Genomic DNA, 23719 nt, shown 5'->3' on the forward strand with positions numbered 1-23719 from the left:
GGCATTTAACAAGTAGCACCAATTTTTGTCTTCCTACCTGATGTACCACACAAATCACCCTAATATGGATGATTCTGTGTCAATCTATCAGCCAGAGTTCATTCTTGTAACCGAGTAATTCTTGAATAGACAAGCAGAGAGTACAGCTCCTTAGGCTTTCTGAGGAACATACACAATTATCAGCAAAAGTTCATTCTTGTAGCTAAGTAGTTCTAAGTATTGGCGGTCTCCTATTTTAATGGAGATGCCCGTAAAGCTAACCAAACACCCTCAACTGACCTCCTAAACTTCGCCCTTTAACTTAAACCAAAAAAACGTAATGGCACTTAAGTATTGATACACTTTAATATTCCTATTTATAACTATATAATAGGCCACGAAAAGCAACCGTTATTTAGAAATTTTTAGATAGTAGATCCAATGAAATGAAGTAGATACAAAGCTAAGGTAATTTTCCCATTGCAAGATGGCCTTATTAATCAATCGAGGAAATCACAAAGCGTATATACACCCCAAGAAAAAAGAAATAAATAATTAAATATACCTCAGAATGTAAATAATATTCAACGATTCAGATGGGCTAACTCTTCAGTTTTTCCACGACTGCATGTCTAACAAAGAGCTCTTATCAATAATCACTACCAAAGAACCGAGTAGCCGACTCCGGGGTCCATTCAATTTAAGCAGTCTCATTTGCGGATGGCACAATCAGCATTAAACTATTATTACACGCTTGCAACCAGAAAATCAGGCCTGCAAAAAGCTTGCATACTTGGCGCCTAGGAATAGCCTTTGGATACACAGTAGGGCATTTTTGGTGACTTCAGCATTTTCATGGTTCATGAGCTTCATCACCCTTTCCTTAGCCTTGAGATCTGTCACTATAATCCGTCCAGCAGGGTGGTTCTGGATAAACTGTGAGAGATCAAAGCAAGCAACCGCCAAGGCTCTTGAGTCATTAGATGTATCCAAAATTGTAATGAGGACCCTCAGAATCTGTGACAGACGATACTAGGTTAGAATTGCAGAAGTTATATATATTAAAGCTCCATAATATGGAAAAATGAACATCTCACTAATTTTAGTTAGGTTGTCAGATTTCATGATATTGATATGTGTCGTGCCCTCAAATCCAATTCTTAAATTAACTTCAAGCAACTGCAGATGGAACTATACAGAACATTACTCTGTAAAACTAGACCGGATGAGTAGTTGTAGCACAGTAAGGATCAATTTTGTAAGCTTGCTATTAAAACCTTTAGGTTATTAAATTGGTGGCATCACAAACAGATAGGGAATAACTCCTTTGTATTTAGGTAAACAGGCCAATGTATAGATAAGGATAGGGTAAGTTAAACAATCCCCCACCTTTTCGATGATAAGGAAAAGATAGATGGAATTAGTGCAGCAATAAAAGTGTTTGTGGAATGGACACCCTGGTCAGTGACTAAAAGATTTAAGTTCCTATGTGTCAGTGGACGCATGCACATGACTATACTACTTGTTTTCCCTCTCTTTCCCCCTCCACCACTTCTCATGTCTTTTCTAAGGCTCAACCAAGTGCTTGCTTTCAGATTCTAAGTGCCAAATAACGGAGCATATTCTTTAATCAGCTTAAGCTTTTTCAAATTGAAGCACTGGATTAAGGGATGAAAAGATGGAGAAGTACCTGGAAATCATTCTCTTCAAAGTTGTTTAAGTTTTCACGCCAGAATATAGGATCTTTGTGCATAGGAGTCCAGTCAAGATGCCCAAGGAGGACTTCTTGCTTATACTTATCAAAAGAACTCAGTTTCTTAATATTATCCCTTAGGCCTTCTTCCAGTTGGTTCAGAGCCTCCAACAAGTCCTGCAAAAAGTTCAAAGCCATTATGTGATATACCCATTTAAAAAAAAAGGTAGAACTGAGCCTCTCCATTTTTTTTTGAAACATGCAAGTAAACTGAGTATCAATATAAAATTCATGCAGCATAAATCCCTAATTTACTGAACAATAGTGCTTCTGCTAAAACTAAAATGCACACTGGAAACCTCCGTGCTTCCGACTTCTTTGTTTCAACAGAGAAATCGAAAAACTAAAAGTAGTTTTTAATACGTAAGTACCAATCAGAAAAATATGAATACAATTTAAAAATATAACTTCTATTATTCTAATTTTCTTAGAATTATTTTCCAGAAAACAGGATATTTTCTGCAAGTAGACAGGCCCTTAGATTTGCAGGTTTTAGCACCTAAAAGATGTTTTTCACTTTTTCCTTTCTTTAGAGCCAAGCTTCAATATGCTCCTAACAATATTATTTAGCATCAAAAGCCAAGGAAAGGCATCAGAGAAGTTCAAGTCGCTTCCAAATTCCCATACATCATAAAGCAATTGCACTGCATGAAACATATAGCATTATCTCAATTTGCTCAACAAAGATAATGAACATTTGTTGAGGAAAAGAAAACATGCAAGGCCATGTCCAGCCATACATATAACTGAAGTGAGTCAGTGGACTGCATATTCCATCTAAACATCTGAGTTACAGGTACGTCTACCAGATGAATTATCTATTTATAGTTTTTAAGAAACTAAACACATAACAATCATCAAAAGATACCAATAATAAGAAAAATTAAAACAAAGAAAGAAAAAGAAAAAGAAACAATATATACAAGGTCATCCCAAAAGACAATGTTATAGCATAAATGACAAATTTCATACCAGATTTATAATTACTTGAAGTCAGGCAGATTGATTATAGTAAAACATTGATCATGGCTTGTATAACACTTTAATGGCAGGAATGAACAATGACCAACATTCATTAGATAATAAAAGATCAGCATCTTCGTACCACGCCTTATTTTTTTCTATTTATTCCCAAAATAATATCCACAAAGAGCAGGAGAACATAAGATTTAGGCTATCTACTTCTCTTACCTCATCACTCCACGCTTGTGTTTTCAAGCTTTGAACAACTTGTGGTAGGCCAAGGTCTACCATCTGCGCACCAAAAGTACCTCTGGAGAGCAAGTTCTTGAAGGTCAAGACAATAACCCTGACAACCTAGCAGAAAACAGCACAACCAACTAGACAAAATCAGATGAAGCACATAATATCAGTCCCCTAATGTTGATAACAATAACAAACTGCTTAAAGTTTGACATGGACAAGCCATGACAGCAGCAAACAAAATTTGCAGAATTTCCAAGTGACTATTCAGCATATAACCAAAAGAGAAGGGCTAATGAAGTATTCTACTGCTTCCTGATAAACAGAAGAACTAACCTTCTCTTTTGTGGAACTTTTAACAACATCTATTAGTCGCGGCAAGGTTCTAGAAGTAGCCAAGTATTCAATTGCCGGTTCATAGTAAGATAATAGCCAGACACAGAGGCAAGTTTCATAAAGAAGCTGTAACAAAGAATGAGTTATCAGTATCTAATACTCGATTACTAGGTACATATTAACTGCTCCTAGTGTTAGTTTGATTGGGACATATCATCAGTTGACATATAGGATCACATATTAAGGTAGAAAACATTGATTAAATCCAGCAATCAAGAATGTGATGAGGTTACCTGCATAGATTGCTGGGTAGAAGCAGGAGAAATTAAAGGAATCAGCAGTTTCACTCCATCTGCTTGAACAAAGGAAGACCTGACTACAGGTTCCTTAAGTAATGTTGCTAGGCAACTAATAGCACTCGGAACGCCCCGACTAGGATGTGAAGGCTTCTTCAGCTACATTACATTTGGGTATCATGAGTACAGCATGATGGTAATAATAATTTAAATTGAGGCCTAATTAGTGCTGTCTTAAAAATATATGCAAACCTGAGCACAAAGCCATTCAACCAATCCTTTCAACACGTCACTGATGGTAGTACCTTTTCTCTTTGAATTTGAGGCTTCTCCATTTGCAATGGTGCCATCTTGAGTTTTTGGCCTATCACTGTAATGGTAGCAGAGTTATCATACAAATTTCAAATTAGTTTTTTCTCCAGACCTCACCCTTCAACAGTAGATGGACCGACTTTATGTACCTTATGATCAAGGCAAGTATCTTGCAGCTCTTTTCTTGTATATACCAGTTACCTTTCCACAGCAATCTGGAAGTGGACCAAATTATAGGTTGTTTTAGTTTTCGTGTTTTGATAAAACATACTGAACTTGGAAGCAAACAGCCAAAGATAGAAAGTTAAACATATACTAATAATATACAAATGCATAAACATATATTATATTATAAAGTTAAACATATATTATAAATATACAGATGCATAAGCATCAAAAGAATTGCGAATCCTGCACTTGTGTACTATTGAAAAACTAAAAATATGAAGGTTAACACCCATCTTTTATGTCCAGGAACCTATCTGATAGACATTGATGTGGTATGTAGCCTACAACTAATACAAACTAGTAACTGACACTAAAAATGTGGTTCTTAGAATATTTTGATACTGCAAAGAGTTTGGAGCCATTAAACATAGAAAAATAAAGTTCTCTAGAATGCAAGAATAATCCACTCAAATTCCAAGTTCAAGACAGAGTGCATTAGCCAATAGGGGGAAAAGTAGGGTGCTCAAATTGCTCTAGCTACAGATAAGCTTTTACAGAAAAATGCCTATCGAGATTATGCACTCAGAACAACTCAAGTCTAATGCAACCTGAGCATTCAAGAACCAGCTCAAACTCAAATGTGAGAATAATGGATTCAGTTCTATTAGAGGATAAATAACACGACTAACGTTGAATAAATACTCAACTTAAGAAAGGCTCATAAGTATCCTCATTTGTGAGAGACTTATCATGGAATAATCTGGCTCTTTTTGGGTTAGCTGCAAATGAGAATCAACAGTAAGTTAACTTGCTAGAGCAAAAACAAAATTGAAGGGCACACAATATTTTAGCTACCTGCTAGCATTTCATCAATTAAAGCCAGAACATATTCAACTGTTTCATCTTTAAATATATCTCGTAGGATGTTAACAAACACCCGAACATAAGCCGGACCATCCTGTCACAGTGAAAAGCATATTCAGAAAACTCTCTACAGAATTGTGTTATAGCATTGAAATGATCATTATACATTTTGTAACCAAGGGAGGGATATAAGTAGTTCAAGTATTAAATAACAAGAGAGGAGAACCAACACAGCAAACATGTTCAAACTAAATTATAACACCACAGGCTATACACCTATATCTTTACCTCCCTTTCTTGTGATTAAAAATATTTAGCAAAAAATTACTATTCTAGAAATGAGGTGAATACCTAACTCATCTTCTGCATCTTTCTTAAATAGTTCTAGTTTTCAACAAATTTAACAAAAGAAAAAAGAAAAAATTTGTTGTATATTATTGTACAAAAGCTATTACTCAATAATGTTCCCAACAAAAAGGTTGGTCCGGGTAAAAGAATTCGGAAACAATCCTACCACAAGTATGCTTCATAAATTAGCTAATACTAAGACCTGAAAGTGTGAACCCTATGGTTGCAGACTCATGATTTCTAAGAACCCAAAAAAAGCATCTGCATAAACTCATACAAGTCCCCAACATGTTCACACAAAATGTCAATAAATAAACTCATGCTGAACTCCAACTGTATATAATCAAGAAAATGCATAAGAAAACATTACATCGTCTAGCAATTGAGCTCGTTGACTCTCAGATCGATTATCATAACGCCTCAAAAGTTGAAGGTCTGTCCCTGAGATCAGCTTTGTCATCATATAAGTCTCCCATGGGATGTCCCTCTTAAGAACCTAATATAACACGAAAGCATTTAACAAAGTAATTTAGCTAGTTAACAAACATTAAAATTATGTCAAAACTCAGAAAGCAAATAGTTATATCAAATATGAAGAGATCACTAACCTGCTCAGTAGTAAGTTCGGCTTGGTCCATTTGCCACTGAAACATACAAAATTAATGAATCTAACTCACTTTCGTTTTCAATAATTTATAAATTACAAAAGTATCTAGAGCCAGCGAGTTAAGGATAAGCAATTACAACTAACCAAACACAGATCAAGAATCAAATCTATTCCAATTCTCATTTTATCAAACTGTTAACAGATACAAACAAAATGTACCTTACATGCCAATTTCAATAACCACAATAACAAAAATAAATATAAAATAAGAGAGAAATGATAATTAAAATTCTGTTGAATTATGAAAATTAGAGTGAGATAAATGGCGATCGATTGAGTTACCTGATTAACTTTGTATCTCTGTAGTCTCTGGTTCTGTTAAATGGAAGGAAGGAGCTCTGCTCGTGAGGAGAGCTTCCTTTGAAAGAGATTTGTGATTGGTGAGCCCCGATTTGGTAGTCCTTTCTTTATTGTGGTCTACTCGTTACTTCTAATCTCAACCATTCACGTCACTTATCTGTGGGGCTGCATCTTGTTTATCGGACGGTATCACGGTAAATTTCTAAAATCTTTTGTCGTCTTCTTAATTATTTTCTTTTATCAATCGAAATATTGAATTAACAATCACCCCTAAGAATTGCGAAAAAAACGACCGTGTGCATACAATTTTATAGCTGAATTATTATTTCCTAGTTATATTAAAAAATAAATTACGAATACAAATTATAGCTGAATTTATATTGAATTACATATAAAATTAAAATACAATTTGCAAATACTACTTCATTACACTTTATTTTACAAATACTACTTCATTACACGCGTAACGAGCAATACTAATTATATATATATATATTATAAATTACTATATTATAGATTATAGGTATATTATAGATAGACATATGACTATTTTTATTCTACAGTTCACTTCCATAAATTATAAATTTTATCATATTATTATATACGTAGACAATATAAGTTGCATAATATCGGTGATCATGAATCATTATTGTGAGTTTCATTTTTGTTTTAATATTTCTTGAAAGAAGATAAAAATGTAAAAAATATTTTATAATTTTAAAGTATGTATTTCTATTGATTATTTTATTTATTTATTTTATTAATGGTACAAAATGCTCTCATCCAACCGAAATTAACATTAAAGAAAAGATATACAGAGATATTATTATATCAACATTGTAAAAATTTGTCGGCTCAAATATTAGAAGTAAAATAAATGTGAAGGAATCATTAACAAATCAATTAAGTTATATTAATAGTCAATTTAATAAATTTATTTTTTTTATGTATTTGATGTGGGAAAATCTATACATTCTTCACCAAAAATTAGTATAGATTACATAATGATATATATTTTAATAGAGCTAATTTCAGAAAAGAAAGAAACATCTAACTGAATTAAAAGAAAAAAAAAATTAATATAGGTGAGAGTTACAGAGCAGTCGCATTTTACTAGTTGATTGCTACATTAAGAATTTATGACTGCTTATATATTTCATCTAAAATATGCATATTTATTTTTTCACATCACTAAATGAATTTGCATCTAACATATCTAGTTAAGAATTTACAGATATTATCATCGAGGTATATATATATATATATATATTTATTTATTTATTTATTTTGAACTTTTAAAATGTTATCATATTATATTAGCAGGTCTTTTTATTTTTAATGATTAATTATAATATTTTCATCTTTAAATACCGTTAAACTATTGCATCCTTTTGTAATAGATGTTTAATTGTAAGTAAATGTTCAAAATATCCTTCATAGGTTAAGTATTTTAACATTTCTTATTTTATCAAAATATAATAATAAATCCCTATTTTCAATAATTAATTTTAATATTCTCATTTTTTATTATATTAAACTATTATATCTCTAGTCAAAAATAATTATTTGAAAAAGTTAAAATAACTATTTATCCTTATTGAAATCTTCTAAAGATTTATTTATATATCTAAAAAATATAATATTTTATTAATTTGTAATATTTTATTGACTTAACTTAATAATTGATAACTTAATTAATTATAAAAGATATTATCATATAAATTCTTTCATACAATTTATGTAAGATATTTATTTAATTAAAATATCTTAGTACAAATTTTAATATTTTTAAATAATTTAATAATTTATAACTTTAACTTTTAGATATTGAAATAGCTAAATAAATTTTAAATGTAAAAATAATATAATATTTTTCAATAAAATTTAAATTGTTATTCTAAAATTTCTTAATATATGTTTAAAATTTGAATTAATTATTTTAGTATTCTGGCAAAGAATGTTGAAATTGATTATTGAAAACAAAGGAACCTACTAGTGAAATTTGATAAAATCATGGATGTTAAAGTTTTATTTATTTATAAGAGTATAATTAGTATTTTAGATATAAATAACGGTTGACTAACAGAAAAATCTAACGGAAGTAGATAATAGTTAATTTCATCAAATAAGAAGGATATTATAATTAATTACTAAAAACAGAGAGATTTACTAGTGTAATATGGTAAAATTTAAAGACTTTAAAATAATATATACACACATACACACACATATATATATTTATAATAAAATAAATGGTAAAATAATTTATAGCTTGACACTTTTACACTTAAAAGATAAAAATATTTCAGCATATTTTAGGTACATAAGCATTTATCTTTTTTATATAGTTTGTATAATAATGAAATATGTAGTTTAAAAATATATTAATATTTTATTTTAAAATTTACCTTTTAGATTTGGTCAAAATCTAAAAGATATATATTCTAATAATTTATTACGATTATAAAATATTTATTTAGTTGCTAAATTATTTAAAAGTACTTATTTAATAAAAATTTAGTATTTCAAATAATATTTATGACAATATATAAAATGAGAAAAATATAATATGTATCTAAATGGTGTTAAATAATAAAATAAATATTACTTTTTTTATATATATAAAATATCTTTATTCCTCAAATTTAAAAATATCAAATTGTATAGTAGTTTTTAGAACTTTATCCTAAAATAAAATTTGATACATTTTCACCAATTGTTTTTATTTTCCTTTTTCTTATGTTATAAATAACTTGATTTTGTATTTTAATTTCTTAAAAAAATATATGTGTTAATAATATTTATTTATTTATTAAATAATATTTTATTTTTGCATGATTAGAGTGAAAGGAAAAGAAAAAAAAGGATAAAAAAATAATAAAAAATACGTTTAGAGCTGCTAAGAGATTTTACTTCTTATATTTTAAAAGAGAAATTTTAACTCTTCAAAGTAGATAAAAGGAAGGAGACTTTAACTCTTCGAAGTTAGTTTTAACGGTGTTTGACAAATAAAATCTTTTAGGATGGAAATTGAATTGAAGGAGAATGATTCTCTTTTTTTTTTTCCATGTAAAAATTGAAATTGATTACACTTTAATTTGAAATGTAAAAGTTTTCAACTTATAAAAATAAATTAAAATATTAATTATTATTTTTTTATAATTAAAATAAAAAATAAAAATTTAATTTTTCCTCATTTTCTTTAATAATTTTTTTTTATGTAAATACACATAATTGGATAACTATTTTCATTTTGCTTTCCTTCAACTCCATTCAATCTCCTTTAAAATACATTATTTTCTTCTTCTCCCCTTTTTTTAAAAAGTACTCTCTCCATTTAAAAGAAAAAACTCAGTTTAAGAGCTTGATAAGTAAATAGAGTTTTTTTTTTAAATTTTAAGAAGACTAAATAAAATTGGAATAGTATATAAAGTACAATATAATTTTATTATTTTATATTTTATAAATTTTAATATTATAATATATATATATATATATATATATATATATATTGTTTTAAAATAAAAAAGATATATAGTTACAATTTGTAATAAAAAGATAATTAGTTATTTAAAAGTTTCAAGTCTTAAGAATTTAACTATCTTTACTTTGATTAATCAACATTATTATATTGTTTATGTTTGGTAATATAAATTTAGAGTTTAATAACTTTTAATTTTATTATTTGATCGTTAATTTACTTTTATAATTTCTTAAACTGTAATTTAACAGTCAAATAACGAAATTGAGAATTGTTAACGCTTAAACTCATGTTAAACTTTTATTAATCAAAATTTTGTAATGATGAGATATTTTTTTATTATAATTTATAATTACATCTCTTTATTTAAAAATATATATTAAAATTTGTAAAACAAAGAATTAAATTACATATTAAAATTTGTAAAACAAAGAAAACAGAGTACTTCTCAAAAAGAAAAAAAGGAAGTAAATTCTTTTGACTTATTCCGATCAAATTTTAACAGCGTTAAGGTGACAGGTAGAAATAAGGGTTTGGAAACACGGTCTCTTACACAATGGGAGGCTCAGAAGTAACCTAAGGGCCCGATGTAATAAAATGGATGAACATTAATTTAGGTACAATATTTGAACTTCTCCCTAAAAATAATAATAATAAAAAAGAGTCGGTTGTGTCAGTGATAAAGATGGGGAATTGCTAATTTGGCACACGCATGCGATACGAGTGTATTTATCAAGAAACACAGTAAGCTCTCTGTTTTGACACAGTTTCTTCTGTTTTTTGTGGATGGAGATGCACCGCTGCCCATCTCCATCTTCAAACAGCAATCCTAGGATAAAAATATAAACAACCCATCAGCATAAAATCTTCTTACATAGACAATGTCCTGCTCCTTCTCTATTCTCTCCCCTTCTCCTCCTCTCTTTTCTCCTGTTTTCTCTCCTTATCTTTACTCTTCTTGTCTATATGGCTACACCACCAAAATACCACCCGTTCTTTCTTGTCAAAGACCCAAAAAAAGGCGTGGACTTTATTATTATGATTCCATGGAGAAAAGACCTGATGGACATTTCAGGGTCTGTTCTTGTTCTACCTTTGGAGAGGGAGAATTAGACAATATTAATAGGAATCGAATGATGGAGAAAGGTCAAATAGAGGAAGATGATGACGGCTGTGGTAATCAAGAAGAAGAAGAAGACGAAGAAGATGATGTTGATGAGATAGATGCTGTTAGTCCCACTGGTGTATTGCCTGATAGATGGGATGTTCTGGGTCTTGGTCAAGCTATGGTAAAATTTTGGATAGTTTCAGTATCTTTTTGTTTTTTATTTCTAACTTTTGTTTTTAGTTGTTTTAGAAATTGATGGGTGGATTTCAGGGAGAAAATTGTTTGAATAAATTATGGTTTGTGCAATTTGTCTGCTCAAAAGTGAAAACGTTATCTTTTGTCAGCATGTTTTGTTTTTCTTTATTTGAATTTTGAAGCTGTTGCAAAAAAATAAAAAAAGAAGGAAGATTTAACATATGTTTCTGTATGATGCTTAAAATTTAGGAAAAGAACAGGAGATGCAGTTCTGCTGCATGTATAAATGCTTCGAAAGAAATTCACACAAGTATGTTTCCAATGGAGACTTATGAGGGGTTTGAAATTGCAGCTTCTGAGATGGAACTTTTTTGGACAAAGAAGTTTTAATCTCAATGCCAAATAGACACTATTGGTTATTGAAGCATCCCTTTGCCATTTTTAGCTTTGCATAATTATTTGATTAGGAGATAGGCTATTTCTTAAATTCTGATATTTTGATGAAACATTTTAGCTCTAATTTTTCTTGACAGTCCTTAGTGTTCATAGTTGCTTTAAGATTCATTTTGTTGTCCATTGGATTGTAAAGGTAGGAGAACATTTAATTAATGACAGGTGTTTCATCTCCTACTGATATTTTAGGTCGATTTTTCTGGCATGGTTGATGATGAATTCTTAGAGAGATTGGGATTAGAGAAAGGTACCAGGAAAGTTGTGAACCATGAGGAGAGAGGTAGAGTTTTGCGAGCTATGGATGGTTGCAGCTATAAGGCAGCTGCTGGTGGATCTCTTTCAAACAGCCTAGTGGCCTTGGCAAGGCTTGGTTGCAAGCCCATTGCAGGACCTGCCCTAAATGTAGCCATGGCAGGCAGTGTAGGGAGCGATCCACTAGGTGAATTCTACAGGTTGGCCACTTAATGATTCATTTCTTTTTTACTTTTCCTCGCGCTTGGTTCATGTGGACGACTAATTATACCTATGTTGTTTCCCTTTTTATATTAACCACAGTTAGTCTTGTTGAGTTGCTATCAATTGTTAATAGTATTAGAAATTTGTAGTAGAAAATCACAATGTAATATTATTGACCTATAGCCTAGCTCTTTGTTTCTTGTGTTTCGTAATGAAGTCGTCTAGAGGTTACAAGTTGTCTATCTTTTTAATGGCACAAATATTGAATTTCCTATATGATTATAGTTGTTCTCATTTAGCACTTTAATTAGGTCAGTAACTACTATGTTTCTGCAAGTCTTCCTAGGGATCAGAAATTGGCCATTTTGCTGAAGAAAAATAGTTTCTTTGAGAACTATAATTTGGTCACTGAATAAATTGACTTTGGGTTTTGAATTTTTTTATTCTGTTATTTAATTACTATATACACTTTTTATATGTACCAGTTAAAGCCCTTCATGTTCTATTTCTTCTTCACCTTTTTGTTTATGATATTTCTGGATCTTATGGGAGGCCTATCAGGCATTCAGGCCAGCACTATAGAAAAGGTGTTTCCTTCTCCTTGCTAACAATTCTTCTTTACTGTAAGAGAGCTACTTGCCTGAGTGTTTGAACCTGGGACTAACTGCTCCCAAGCACTTAGGATTGAGGTATGGAATTACTACACCACTGACCAGGTTCTGCTGTGTGTTCCTTTCTATATGGAATTTGTCTTGCAGTCCATCTGGGTCTCAGTTATCTGTTGTTTATTAGGTTACTGATCTCTTTGCCATCAAAATTGCTGGTGTCTGCTCAAATTCTCATTTTGGCATTTGTTTTGTGACCCAGGGTCCAACCCTTAAAAGAATGAACTTTTTGATTTTTTCTATAGTATCAAAATTATTTTGCTACCATGCTCATATGAACTTAAATACCTTCTCTTTGATTCATTTTTAGGGCAAAATTACGTCGGGCAAATGTGAATTTTCTCTCTGTACCTGTCAAAGATGGGACTACAGGGACAGTGATAGTTCTAACTACTCCAGATGCTCAGCGGACTATGCTTGCATATCAGGTAAGATCTGTTTCAGATGATAGAATTCGTGATGAATTTTTGGCCCCTTGATATTTGGAGATTTGGCGGTTCTTTATTTTCCCCCCAAAAGGAATTTGCTTGAGTTTGGATATTATGAAAGTTATTACCTGTTTTGTTTTCTATATCTTTTAATGCCAATGCATGAAACGTGTTTTCAGAAGCTCAGCCATCTGCAAATAAATCCTTTTGTGTCAAATAATTGCATTTTTGCTTAGTTCAATATAAGAACTATGCTGTTTCAAGTGTTGACTTCCCTCTGTAGCAAACTTGTTTTGCTCCATTAAATTGTGGAAAATATTTTCAAAACTAGCCGGAAGCCAGAAGTAAGTTCAGGACCAGGATAAGTTTGGTTGGATTCAAGAGTATTCTGTGTTTTTTTTACTATTTACTGATACTATGAGTCCTTTCTTTTAGAGAAATAAGTAGTCCTGTAGATTTGGGATTCGAGCAGCTATGCGGTGTTTAAAGTTAATGGCATGTGGTCAAATTGGGAATATAAATGTCATATGAGTTGTCAAAAACAAAGTTCGTGAGCGGTCCTGTTATGAATTTTCCTCTTCTTTATTTGGAATCATGTTTTCACCTTACCTCATGGAATATAAGTTAATCTGACTGATCAATTTATCATGGATTCTGTACATATGTCTATTCCTTTATAAAAGCATATAAAATGATATTTATGCCTTTGTTTGTTTGCCATCCGTTTTTGGTATATGAAGTGATTCTAATATACACCTCTTTTAGGGTACATCTTCGACTGTTAGCTATGATCCATGTTTGGCTAGCATAATTCCCAAGACAAACATATTAGTAGTTGAAGGGTATTTGTTTGAACTTACTGATACAATTAAGACAATTGCAAGAGCATGCGAAGAAGCACGAAGGAATGGTGCTCTGATTGCAGTCACGGCATCTGATGTCTCTTGCATTGAGAGACACTATGATAATTTTTGGTAAGATTGCTAAATTATTTTGTCGATTATCATAGTTGATTTGTTTTTGAATTTTATGCTGGCTTTGCTGGTGGAATTATGAAATACATTACAGAAAGAAGTTTGCTTAATGGAAACCCGTCACTGAATTGCTCTTACAAATGATGTTTAAAAACCCAGAAATACAACATGTTTTGCTTACACTGGATGGAGCATTTGTTTGACTTATGCTGAATATTTAAATCATGGACATACGACTAGTGATAGTAAAGTTTCCATGTGGCTACAGTTTTCATCTTGATGATAAGCCCTTCGAAAGCTTTCTTATCCTTGACCAAAAGTATTGCTCTTAAAAATATTAGAAATTTAAAATTATGTTTTTCAGATTGTGAACTGTTCCTTTACTGTGGCAATGGAATTGTCCCCCTTCCTGTGCTTGGCTCAAACCTGGGATGCCACAAGGTGCAATGGCCAATACATGAATAGCTGTCATTGCCTCCTTGTGAAATTCAGATAGCCAATTTTGCAGAGCTTGTTACTGCTGTAAATTCCATTTGAATCTGGGATGGATATTTCCCCTTTCTCATTGAAGGCATATGCAATTTTCAGATTCAATGAGGGGGGAAAAGTGTAGTGCTCATGGTCTTACCATATGTTAACAACAAAAAGGTTCATCAGTAAATACAATGTCTTATCATGAATGTGAGGGATGATGACATCCTGTTGGATATTATCAATTCCCTGGACTGTGGCTACCGAAAGTTCCAAAATGAGGCCATTAAATGGAATTCCGACGATGCTCAGTCCAATTGCTCTATAAAATATTGTAGCAACCATGGCTAATAGAACATATTGGATAGTCTCCATTGAGCCCTATGCGCTTTTGGTTTACTGTTTTTTCTGGAAGGCTCTAGTATCAAAGATATTCTACCAGTAGGAATTTAAGAATAATTTGTGCATTTATTTGAGTACAAGTTGCCCTGCATATCATTATTTGAGAATTCCAAGCTTTCCATGGCAATGGTCTCTCCTTATTTTTTCCTATATGGAAACGAAAAATTTTGTTGTTGCTCAACCCAACTATAACACTGACCTGTGTATCCAGATCTAGTTCCTAAGATTGTCCAAAAACATACTTCTACTGATTTTATTTCGGCAATATAACTTAGTCTGCTCTTCCCCCACCCCTCCAAAGTAAGAGGAGAGGGAGGGGCAGATTCTTTTTTCTGATAAAGATATAACTTTTTATCTGTTATGGCTCAGGGAAATCATAGAGAACTATGCAGATGTGGTGTTTGCAAACAGTGATGAAGCAAGAGCATTATGTGATTTTGCCCCGAAGGAAAGCACAGTTTCAGCTACAAGGTATCTTAGTCACTTTGTACCATTAGTCTCTGTTACGGATGGGCCAAGAGGCTCCTATATTGGGGTAAAAGGAGAAGCTGTATATATCCCTCCTTCCCCATGTGTACCAGTTGACACCTGTGGCGCTGGGGATGCATATGCATCTGGCATTTTATACGGTATTCTACGCGGTGTATCAGATTTGAAAGGAATGGGTACACTAGCAGCTAGGATTGCAGCCACTGTTGTTGGGCAACAGGGTACTCGACTTAGAATTCAGGATGCTGTTAAGCTAGCAGAGTCATTTGCATTTAATCTCGAGACATCCACCATTAGATCAGATGTCGGTTCTGATCATATTTCCAGCTTGTAACATGGTAGCTTATGCCCTTAGTGTTGCTTTTCTCAATTCTTTTTGTAGACAGTATTCCTCTGTTGATACTCGATTCTTGTAACTATGTAAATTATAAATATATACATTGATTGTACTGGCAATGAATTTGCCAGGCCCATCCAAATCTGTCAGTATATAAATTGGAACAGAATTGTTTGTTGGATTCTAGTACTAGCTACCAATCTTGGTAATCCAGTAGGCTGGTCCTCCAATAGTAGGAGAAATCCCTAACTGCAAGGAGAATTCGTATATATTGTTGGCAAAACAATCCTTTTATTTGGTGTCAAAGCACGAAAAGAAAAAAAAAAAAAAAGAAGGAAAGGTTTGTTGTAGTAGGTTTGATGCAATGGTAAAGGCCCTATATTATAGCCACATAGCCTGTTTGATACTGAATTGGTGGTTGCATACATGCCCATATGCTGCAATTTAAGTTGTCTGCCAATTCATTCTTTGGCATAATTTGGTGGTTGGCCTCACAGATTAATTACAGAAAAGCATATATTCTCAGTCCAGGGGCTGGAATAGATAGGGTTAGGGTGCAATTTATTTGGTCATTATTATGCCAGGTTGGAGCATCCAAATTATGATAAAGCTTTAGTGAAAGTATTCTAGCACTGATTCTGTTTCTGTATCTTCATTCCCAGATTCATGCATATCAATTTCCAGAGATACCTTTAACAATAACACATGAAAATTCTTAATGGAGTTTTTATTTATATTTCAATCGCTTATATAGTTAACTATTGGGCTTTAATCTGGTGGTCAGAGACACTTATTGTCGGCATTGATATTTCGAGTTCGAGATCTCTTTTTTTCAAATGTGATGGTCTATTTTTCATTTTATAAAAAGAATTTTCTTTTTCTCTCAGACCCTAGATCACTCATTTATAGAAATGATTGACTTATTCAATATCTATCAGTGTATAGTAAAAACTTCCCAACCAATTCATTATACATTAAAAACCAAATGGGTAGTTAATGAGGGGAGAAATTGACTTAATTTGGCTTAACAAGTTGATCATTTCAGATAAAGTAGTATTATCATCATAGTATGTTAGCTTATAAATCACATGCACTAAAAAATGTATGACAATGACTAATATAAGAAAGTAATAAGCTTATCTTGTACAGTTTCGTAAGGGTCAAAAGTTGTACAATGGTTATTAAAAAGTTAATGATGAAATAGAAAGTGGGGAAAGTTTCACATATTCAATGGCTGTAGCTTTATGTGACTCAGTCCCATCTTCTGAGTGGAACATTTTAGTGGTCAGAAAAAATGGTAATAAAGAGGACTTGAAAAGGTGGACTTCACTTCATTGATGCTTTCTAACAATGGGTCTCTGTTTTTTTTGTGTCACACGTGTGAAGCTCTATAGATCTTGCACTTTATGTACATTTTTTTTTAATTTACTTCTAAAATTGGGATTCCTGTGAAACCCACCACAACTATATATATGCTAGAGTCTCGCAAAAGCCATATATGAATATATTCACATAAATTAAATTTGTTGTTTAAATTAACCTTCACTTTTGATATCATTTAATATCAAGTATTAAGAGCAAGGAGGATATAGTAAATGGTGAATAAAATGCCATTTGCTACAATAATTTTAGCATATTTGTGGATCCACTCTCCAATAAATAAGGACATTGTCAGAAAGAAAGAAAGAATACCTCTAATTGGAAATTCCAGATTGCAAATGTGATGGAAAAATATAGGAATGTTTCAAAGCATAAAATTCATTTCCAAACTCAAGACATCAAGAGACAGAGAGGTGACATTCTTCTTCTTGTTTTTTTTTTTTTTTCTTTTTTTCTTTCTCTTGGGGGTGATTTTAATCCATTGTCAATAAAGAATCACTAAAATCTCAATTTAGAATCTTAAAAAAAAAAAAAAGACAAAAAACCTCAAATCAGAGTACTGTTTTTTGTGAAACACATGTAATAATACTATTACCAAAGCTAACATTCCAATAATACCAACACAAGTAGGTGATGTGGGTGACCTAACAAAAGGGTTTTTTGCCAATCAAATGATGAGTCAAGAAACTCTATTTGTTGTTTAATGCATTTGATCCTTTATTATTATTATTATTATTAGCAATGTCACCACCATATGATGAAAGGATGGGTTATTTGGAAACTAATTGACATCATGGCTTAGGCAAAGTTCATTTAAACCGGTGGGGCCTAAATTCCAACCCTTATCCTCATTCAAACCCAAGTTAAGTTTTATGGTGGAGCAAGTGGACTAAAAAGATGGGGAACCAAAAAAACAAAAGAAAAAGAAATTACAGTTAGTAGAGAATCCATAGGAATGACATAGATACAGCATATATCTCTAAAAGAAGAGAAGAATTGGTTAAGGACCCACTAAATTTGGATTGGTGTGGCAATAAAAACTTTGTACTTAGTTCATAACATATATAAAGAGGCATCAAGTGTAAGCTTTACCTACCCTTCCTAAATCTGAGTTTGTTTATTTCACCATTCTTCTGGTATATATATGGGATTGAAGTTCCAATTATGGGTAAGATGGATATATGATTTTCCCCTTTTTTTTTTTTTTTTTTTTTTAACTTTGGCATGAATAATTTTGACTTGAACTTTATTTCTTTAAAATAGACTATAATATTATCACCATAAAAAACAATCAATACAGTCAGATAAAGGCATGTTTGGTTATTACGAGAGGATTGAGAAAGTGGAGTTGGCAGATGTGGAATTTCAATTAGGGCTAATTGAATATGCCTGTTGCTTTGCTATAGTCTCATGCCTGCACACATTTCTTTTTTTTTTTTTTTTTTTTTTGCAGATTAATTTATTGAATCATTGCAAAACATATTTCAATGTATATGGATATAACAATTTGGCTCATTTCCTTCAATGAAAATAAATCTCATATTCAACTTCAGATGCAACAAAGAGTTATAATACTAATTGGATGCATCTTAATTAATACTGACATAATTTTTAAAACTATGAAGTTTAGAATTCAAATTTTAATTAGTTAATTAATTAACAAAAAAGTTATAATCCTTTTGTTTCATAAAAATAATAAAAAAATAAATAAATAAATATTAGATTCTTGAAGTCAAACTTTGAATTTAGCCTCATTTCTTTGAAAATTCAAAAATCAGTTTAAGTTGTCAATGTTGCCATTGTAATTATTAAAATTTCTTCCTCGAAAACTTTGTCTAAATCTAAATAATATTTTTCTTTTATGTCAAATGAGAATGACGCCATTAATTTCATTCAATAAAATTCGTTTTTCTTTTTTTAAGAATATGAGCTTTGATATCTCATATTTAGTTGTATTTTTCTTGAGAATTCTTCTAGAAATATTTTAAAATTAATAAAAAAATTATTTTTATTGTACAAATTTTTTTAAATTACTGTTCTTTTAACTTTTTTGTTTTTAAAATATGACATGGTTATTTTTCTGACCAAAAACAAAATCGTAACTTTAAAAAAATAATAATTTAGAGACCACTTTTAGTTACCACATCAAAGTGGTCGCTAAATAGTAACCACTTTGTTTCCACTTGGAAACTAAATTTATTTTTTTAAGATCTGAGACCACATTGCGACCATACAGTAACCACACTACTAGCGATCACTAAATGTGGTCTTGAAGTGGTCGCTAACTTCCCACCAAAAATGGCAGGGACAATGGTGACCACTTTAGAGACTACGCACGTAGTCTCTAATTTAGAGACCACAAAGTGTGGTCTCCAATCTGGACGCCAATTAATAGTGGAGAAAATAACGACCACTTTAAATATCACTATCATAGTCTCTAAGTTAGAGACTATGGACTGGAGTTGCTAAGCTGGATGCCAATCAATAGCGTGAGTTTTTAGCTATCACATAGAGACTAACTGTATAGTCTAAATTAGTCTCTATTTTGATTTTTAAAATTATATTCTAATAATAATAATGTAATAAGATTAACTAAATTGAGAATAAGAATAATATAATAATTTAATAATAATAATATAGTAAATAATATAATTTAATAAGAATAATTAAATTAAATTATCATCATATTATTTAGATTAATTACAATATTTGTTATATTGTATTTATTTTTATTATATTTTTTATTTTATTAATAAATTTTATCATTCATTAAGTATATTTATTTATGTTTATTGATTTAATTTTTTATTTATATTATTTGAGTTTTATAGTTATTTATATGAAATATTACAAATAATTATTAAATTACTAAATATAAATAATAAAAATTAAAAATAATATATAAATAAATAAATATTTAAATTAAAATAATAATATAAATTAAAATAATAATTAAATAATATCATTAGTCATGTGATAGTTTAGCCTAGAGAAGCGGTTCGATGAAGGCGAAAAGTGGACTCCGTGGCAAGGATAGGATGTCTGGACAAGGAGTGGCTTCTAGAATGGCAGCATTCTATGGTACGAGGGTACATGAATGAATCGAATTACATATCGAAACAAGGCAGAGAATGGTTGAATCTGTCAAGAGGACAAGGAACAAAATCGTGAGGCGAGTAGGGGCCAAAGCGGATAATATCTTATACGATTTGATTCCAGATCATTAATATTTCATGTGATCTGATTCCGAGTCGTTACAAATTTAATAAGTGGTTTTTAATTAGCGATCATTTTGTATGGTTGCTATTTTTAGAGACCACTTTGATTTTGGATGGCTATTTTCATTAGCGACAAAAGTTTTAGCGACTATTGTTTAGGATCGCTATTTGGCTTTAGCGACCATTTAGATACCACCGGTAGTCTCTAAACTGTTGCTTTTTTGTAGTGCATATTTTAACATAATAAAAATAAAAAGAAATTATAACACCATAAATTTGATAAAAAAATTAAAGCATTGGGATTTTTGTTATTTTCTTATCTTTCTTTTTTGGGGCCCATGACATGTTAAACTTAGTTGAAAACTTGAAAACTAAGTAATAAAATTGTACTTGCAACTATCGCGTGCATAAGTCCAATATGGAAGCTACAGAATTCATAATATATTAAAACTTTTCACAAGGAATTCATTTTCACTTTTCTTCACCGTACTTTATAATGTCTTCAAAACGGTTAAGGACATGACGTATAGTTCATTTTAATTGACAAAAGAAATAATAATTTTGCTTTTTATTTTATTACAAATCTATTAAATAATTGTAAATTATGTGTAATAAACATTCATTCAGAACATGATAAATTTTATCAAAATTAGTTAAAATAATTACAAACGAAATACTAATCGGATCATTTCCTAACAAGTTAATAAACCTTTTCAAACATCAAATTCTAAATACTTATACAATAAAATGAGCTTGATGTATGCTCATATAAGGTGAATGCCAAAATGATCTAAATAATTATCATATTGATACCACAAAAGTAAGAAGTAAGATTCAATTGAAGAAACTTCATACTAATTTTCATATAGTGTGTGCATTTGGATAACATATAAACTATATCATACAACCCAACCTAATTCAAATCTTTTCCAAACTTTTTCTTGCTCCTTATTACTTTGAAAACGACAAAGCAGCCCACAAAATAATAATAATAATAATAATAAACAAATTGAGGAAGAAGATTAATTAAATTCCAAGCAAATAATAGTTTCATGGATATGATATGGAATCCTCCAGTTAGTGTAGGAGGCATTATGGGTATTAATGCATCAAATTATTGCATGAATGATTGTGAAATACAGATAATTCAAACATATATTTAACAATAAAATCAATAATTTTCTTCTTGAATCCTAAAGTTAGTAAATGCATGTGTCCATTCATATCTTGACAGCAATTTTTAAGCTAGATTCTTTCAGAAATCTTTTAACAGATAAATTGCTTATCTTTAACAAAATCATAGATATGGAATTTAATACAATGTATTTGTTAAATTTACTCTTCTATTTTATCTCCATATGTCTCTATCCTAATTCATTGGGAAGCTATTAACTTTGAACTATAAAGTAATAAGATTCCTTTTTTCTTTTGTTATTCAGTATCTTTCTTGATGTAACTCCACATTTATTCCCCCTATTTTTTCTTTTGTTTCCTTATCTTTTCTTGATAAGGTGAATTATACAATGAACTTGATGTCTCTTATATTATAGATAATCCAGTGCCTCATTGAGTTAGCAATTTGGTAATCAAGTAGCATTTAGTAATATAACAAAAATAATTAGAGTTTAATCTTTAATAGCCTTTTCTTTCTGGTTAATATTTTTAGAAAATCCTTGATTGGATTTGCCAAAATTGAAAATTTCTCTATATATCATTATATACAGTAGTATACTTGTTCAGGTTGTGGGCTGCTCGAGTTTAGAATGAATTAATTGAAATTAAAATTTTTTTAAATATATATTTTATTTGATTCGATCTAGTTATTTAAATTTAAAATTTTATCTAAGTCAAGCATGTAACTATATATATATATATATATTACACTCACATATATCGAATAAAAAAAATATTTTTCGAACAGGTTGGAGAGATATGGAACTAGTGCATAGGTCACCACCATGAACAAATTATATATTAAAAAAAATCAATTTTATATTCAACTAACCAAATCAAAAAACCTGATTAAACTCTATAATGATTAGGTTGTGATTCACATTGCATACAATAATTGACCAAAAATAAACATCACAAACCATGCCTTAATTATTCATTTGGCCAACACTAACACCAATAAAGGAAAAATATCAAAAAAAATAAAATAAAGAATTATTAAAAGAGTAAATCAGTTGTAAAAATGATTCTCTTTAATTAATCAAAATAAAATCCCACTTTAGTGAGTGGGTAATGCAACTTTCTTCAACAAAGTACGGCGCAGAAGATTGGTGATAGCAATGGACGGCTAAGAAGTAATCAGAGTACAATTATTGGAGGTAGTGGGACACGTGGCATCCAGATGAGTAAATGAAAGCATCATGAGAATGATTGGCAATTTGCAAGTACGACAACTTGCAAAGGACGGCGTCTACTGGGTCTAAAAATCCAAGAAAACAAAATTACATTTAAAATGAAATTAAAAAGACTACACCAAATCTATTATGCCTAGAATAAACCTGAGTTTTGAATTTATCTTGTTATTATTTCGTACGAATTTAAATTGAGTTTAAATTAAAATGATAAATTTAAATGCATTCCAATTTAATCTATTAAAATTAAAATTTATTTTTTAAATTTAGCATAAATTTTAAATTTTATTATATTAATTATTATTAAATACCTAACATAAGCTAATCATAAAGTATAATAAAAGAAATTTCTTGGTGTATTCCACGCGTCATTAGGTCGGCTAATAAAAAAACAAAAAGTGGAGAAGAAGTTTAAGAAAGCAATAGAACTGTGATTACCGGTATTACCGATATAAACGACAGAATAGGTTTTCACATCAGTGAACTTCCAGAGAGTACATTTCCTTCTCCGTGACTTTCTCTCTCCTTTATACCTTTCGTCCACTTGGCACGCGGGACCTACTTTTTATTAATATCATTATTATTATTATTATTTAAATATCATTTATCTCTGAGTAGAATTTGGTGATTTGTCTTTAATGAACTTAATATTGAAAATTTTAGTTTTACTTTTGACAATTGAACAATATAATTTGTTTCTGATAAAGATTAGGGTGGCTCAGTCTATAACTAAAGTTGGTTGAAATGACTCAACATTAAGTGATTGGTTTTCTTTTCTAAATTATTACAAAAAGATTTTTCCAAATCAATATAAATCCTGTATTAATTTAAGATAATTTATGGTTCTTATTTTCTGATTTTTAATACAATTTAGACAATATTCAAGATAATATAAACTCAAGATTCTCCTTATTAAAATAAAAGCTAAATTGACTTAGTAATCTTTTAAAAGTTCTATTAATTGCATTCACGGACGTAGTTTCATGATAAAATGTATAAGTTTGAGTCAATTTATGCATTTATAATTTAAATATGAAAATTCTATTAATTTATATTAAAGAGTGTTACCAAAT

At 30.4% G+C, this 23719-nt stretch overlaps 2 protein-coding genes across 2 annotated transcripts; one reads left to right on the forward strand and one right to left on the reverse strand.

Moving 5' to 3' along the window:
• Positions 1-443: 443 nt before the first annotated feature.
• LOC8280507 (V-type proton ATPase subunit H) lies at positions 444-6365 on the reverse strand. Its single transcript, XM_015719743.3, has 12 exons — positions 6209-6365; positions 5868-5903; positions 5630-5755; positions 4903-5005; positions 4754-4826; positions 4029-4094; positions 3820-3937; positions 3565-3726; positions 3272-3397; positions 2924-3049; positions 1670-1849; positions 444-996 (listed from the first exon to the last, which is right to left on the reverse strand). Exons 2-12 carry the CDS (start codon positions 5895-5897, stop codon positions 748-750), a joined length of 1359 nt encoding a protein of 452 aa, XP_015575229.2. The 5' UTR covers positions 5898-5903; positions 6209-6365; the 3' UTR covers positions 444-747.
• A 4048-nt stretch (positions 6366-10413) lies between these two features.
• LOC8280508 (uncharacterized sugar kinase slr0537) lies at positions 10414-15821 on the forward strand. The gene is made up of 5 exons (XM_002520027.4): positions 10414-10996; positions 11653-11915; positions 12895-13012; positions 13778-13986; positions 15229-15821. The coding sequence occupies exons 1-5, from the start codon at positions 10589-10591 to the stop codon at positions 15680-15682; spliced, it is 1452 nt and encodes a 483-aa protein (XP_002520073.2). The 5' UTR covers positions 10414-10588; the 3' UTR covers positions 15683-15821.
• Positions 15822-23719: the final 7898 nt, after the last annotated feature.

The sequence above is a fragment of the Ricinus communis genome, chromosome 10 (assembly GCF_019578655.1).
Source record: "Ricinus communis isolate WT05 ecotype wild-type chromosome 10, ASM1957865v1, whole genome shotgun sequence".
Taxonomy (NCBI): Eukaryota; Viridiplantae; Streptophyta; class Magnoliopsida; order Malpighiales; family Euphorbiaceae; genus Ricinus; species Ricinus communis.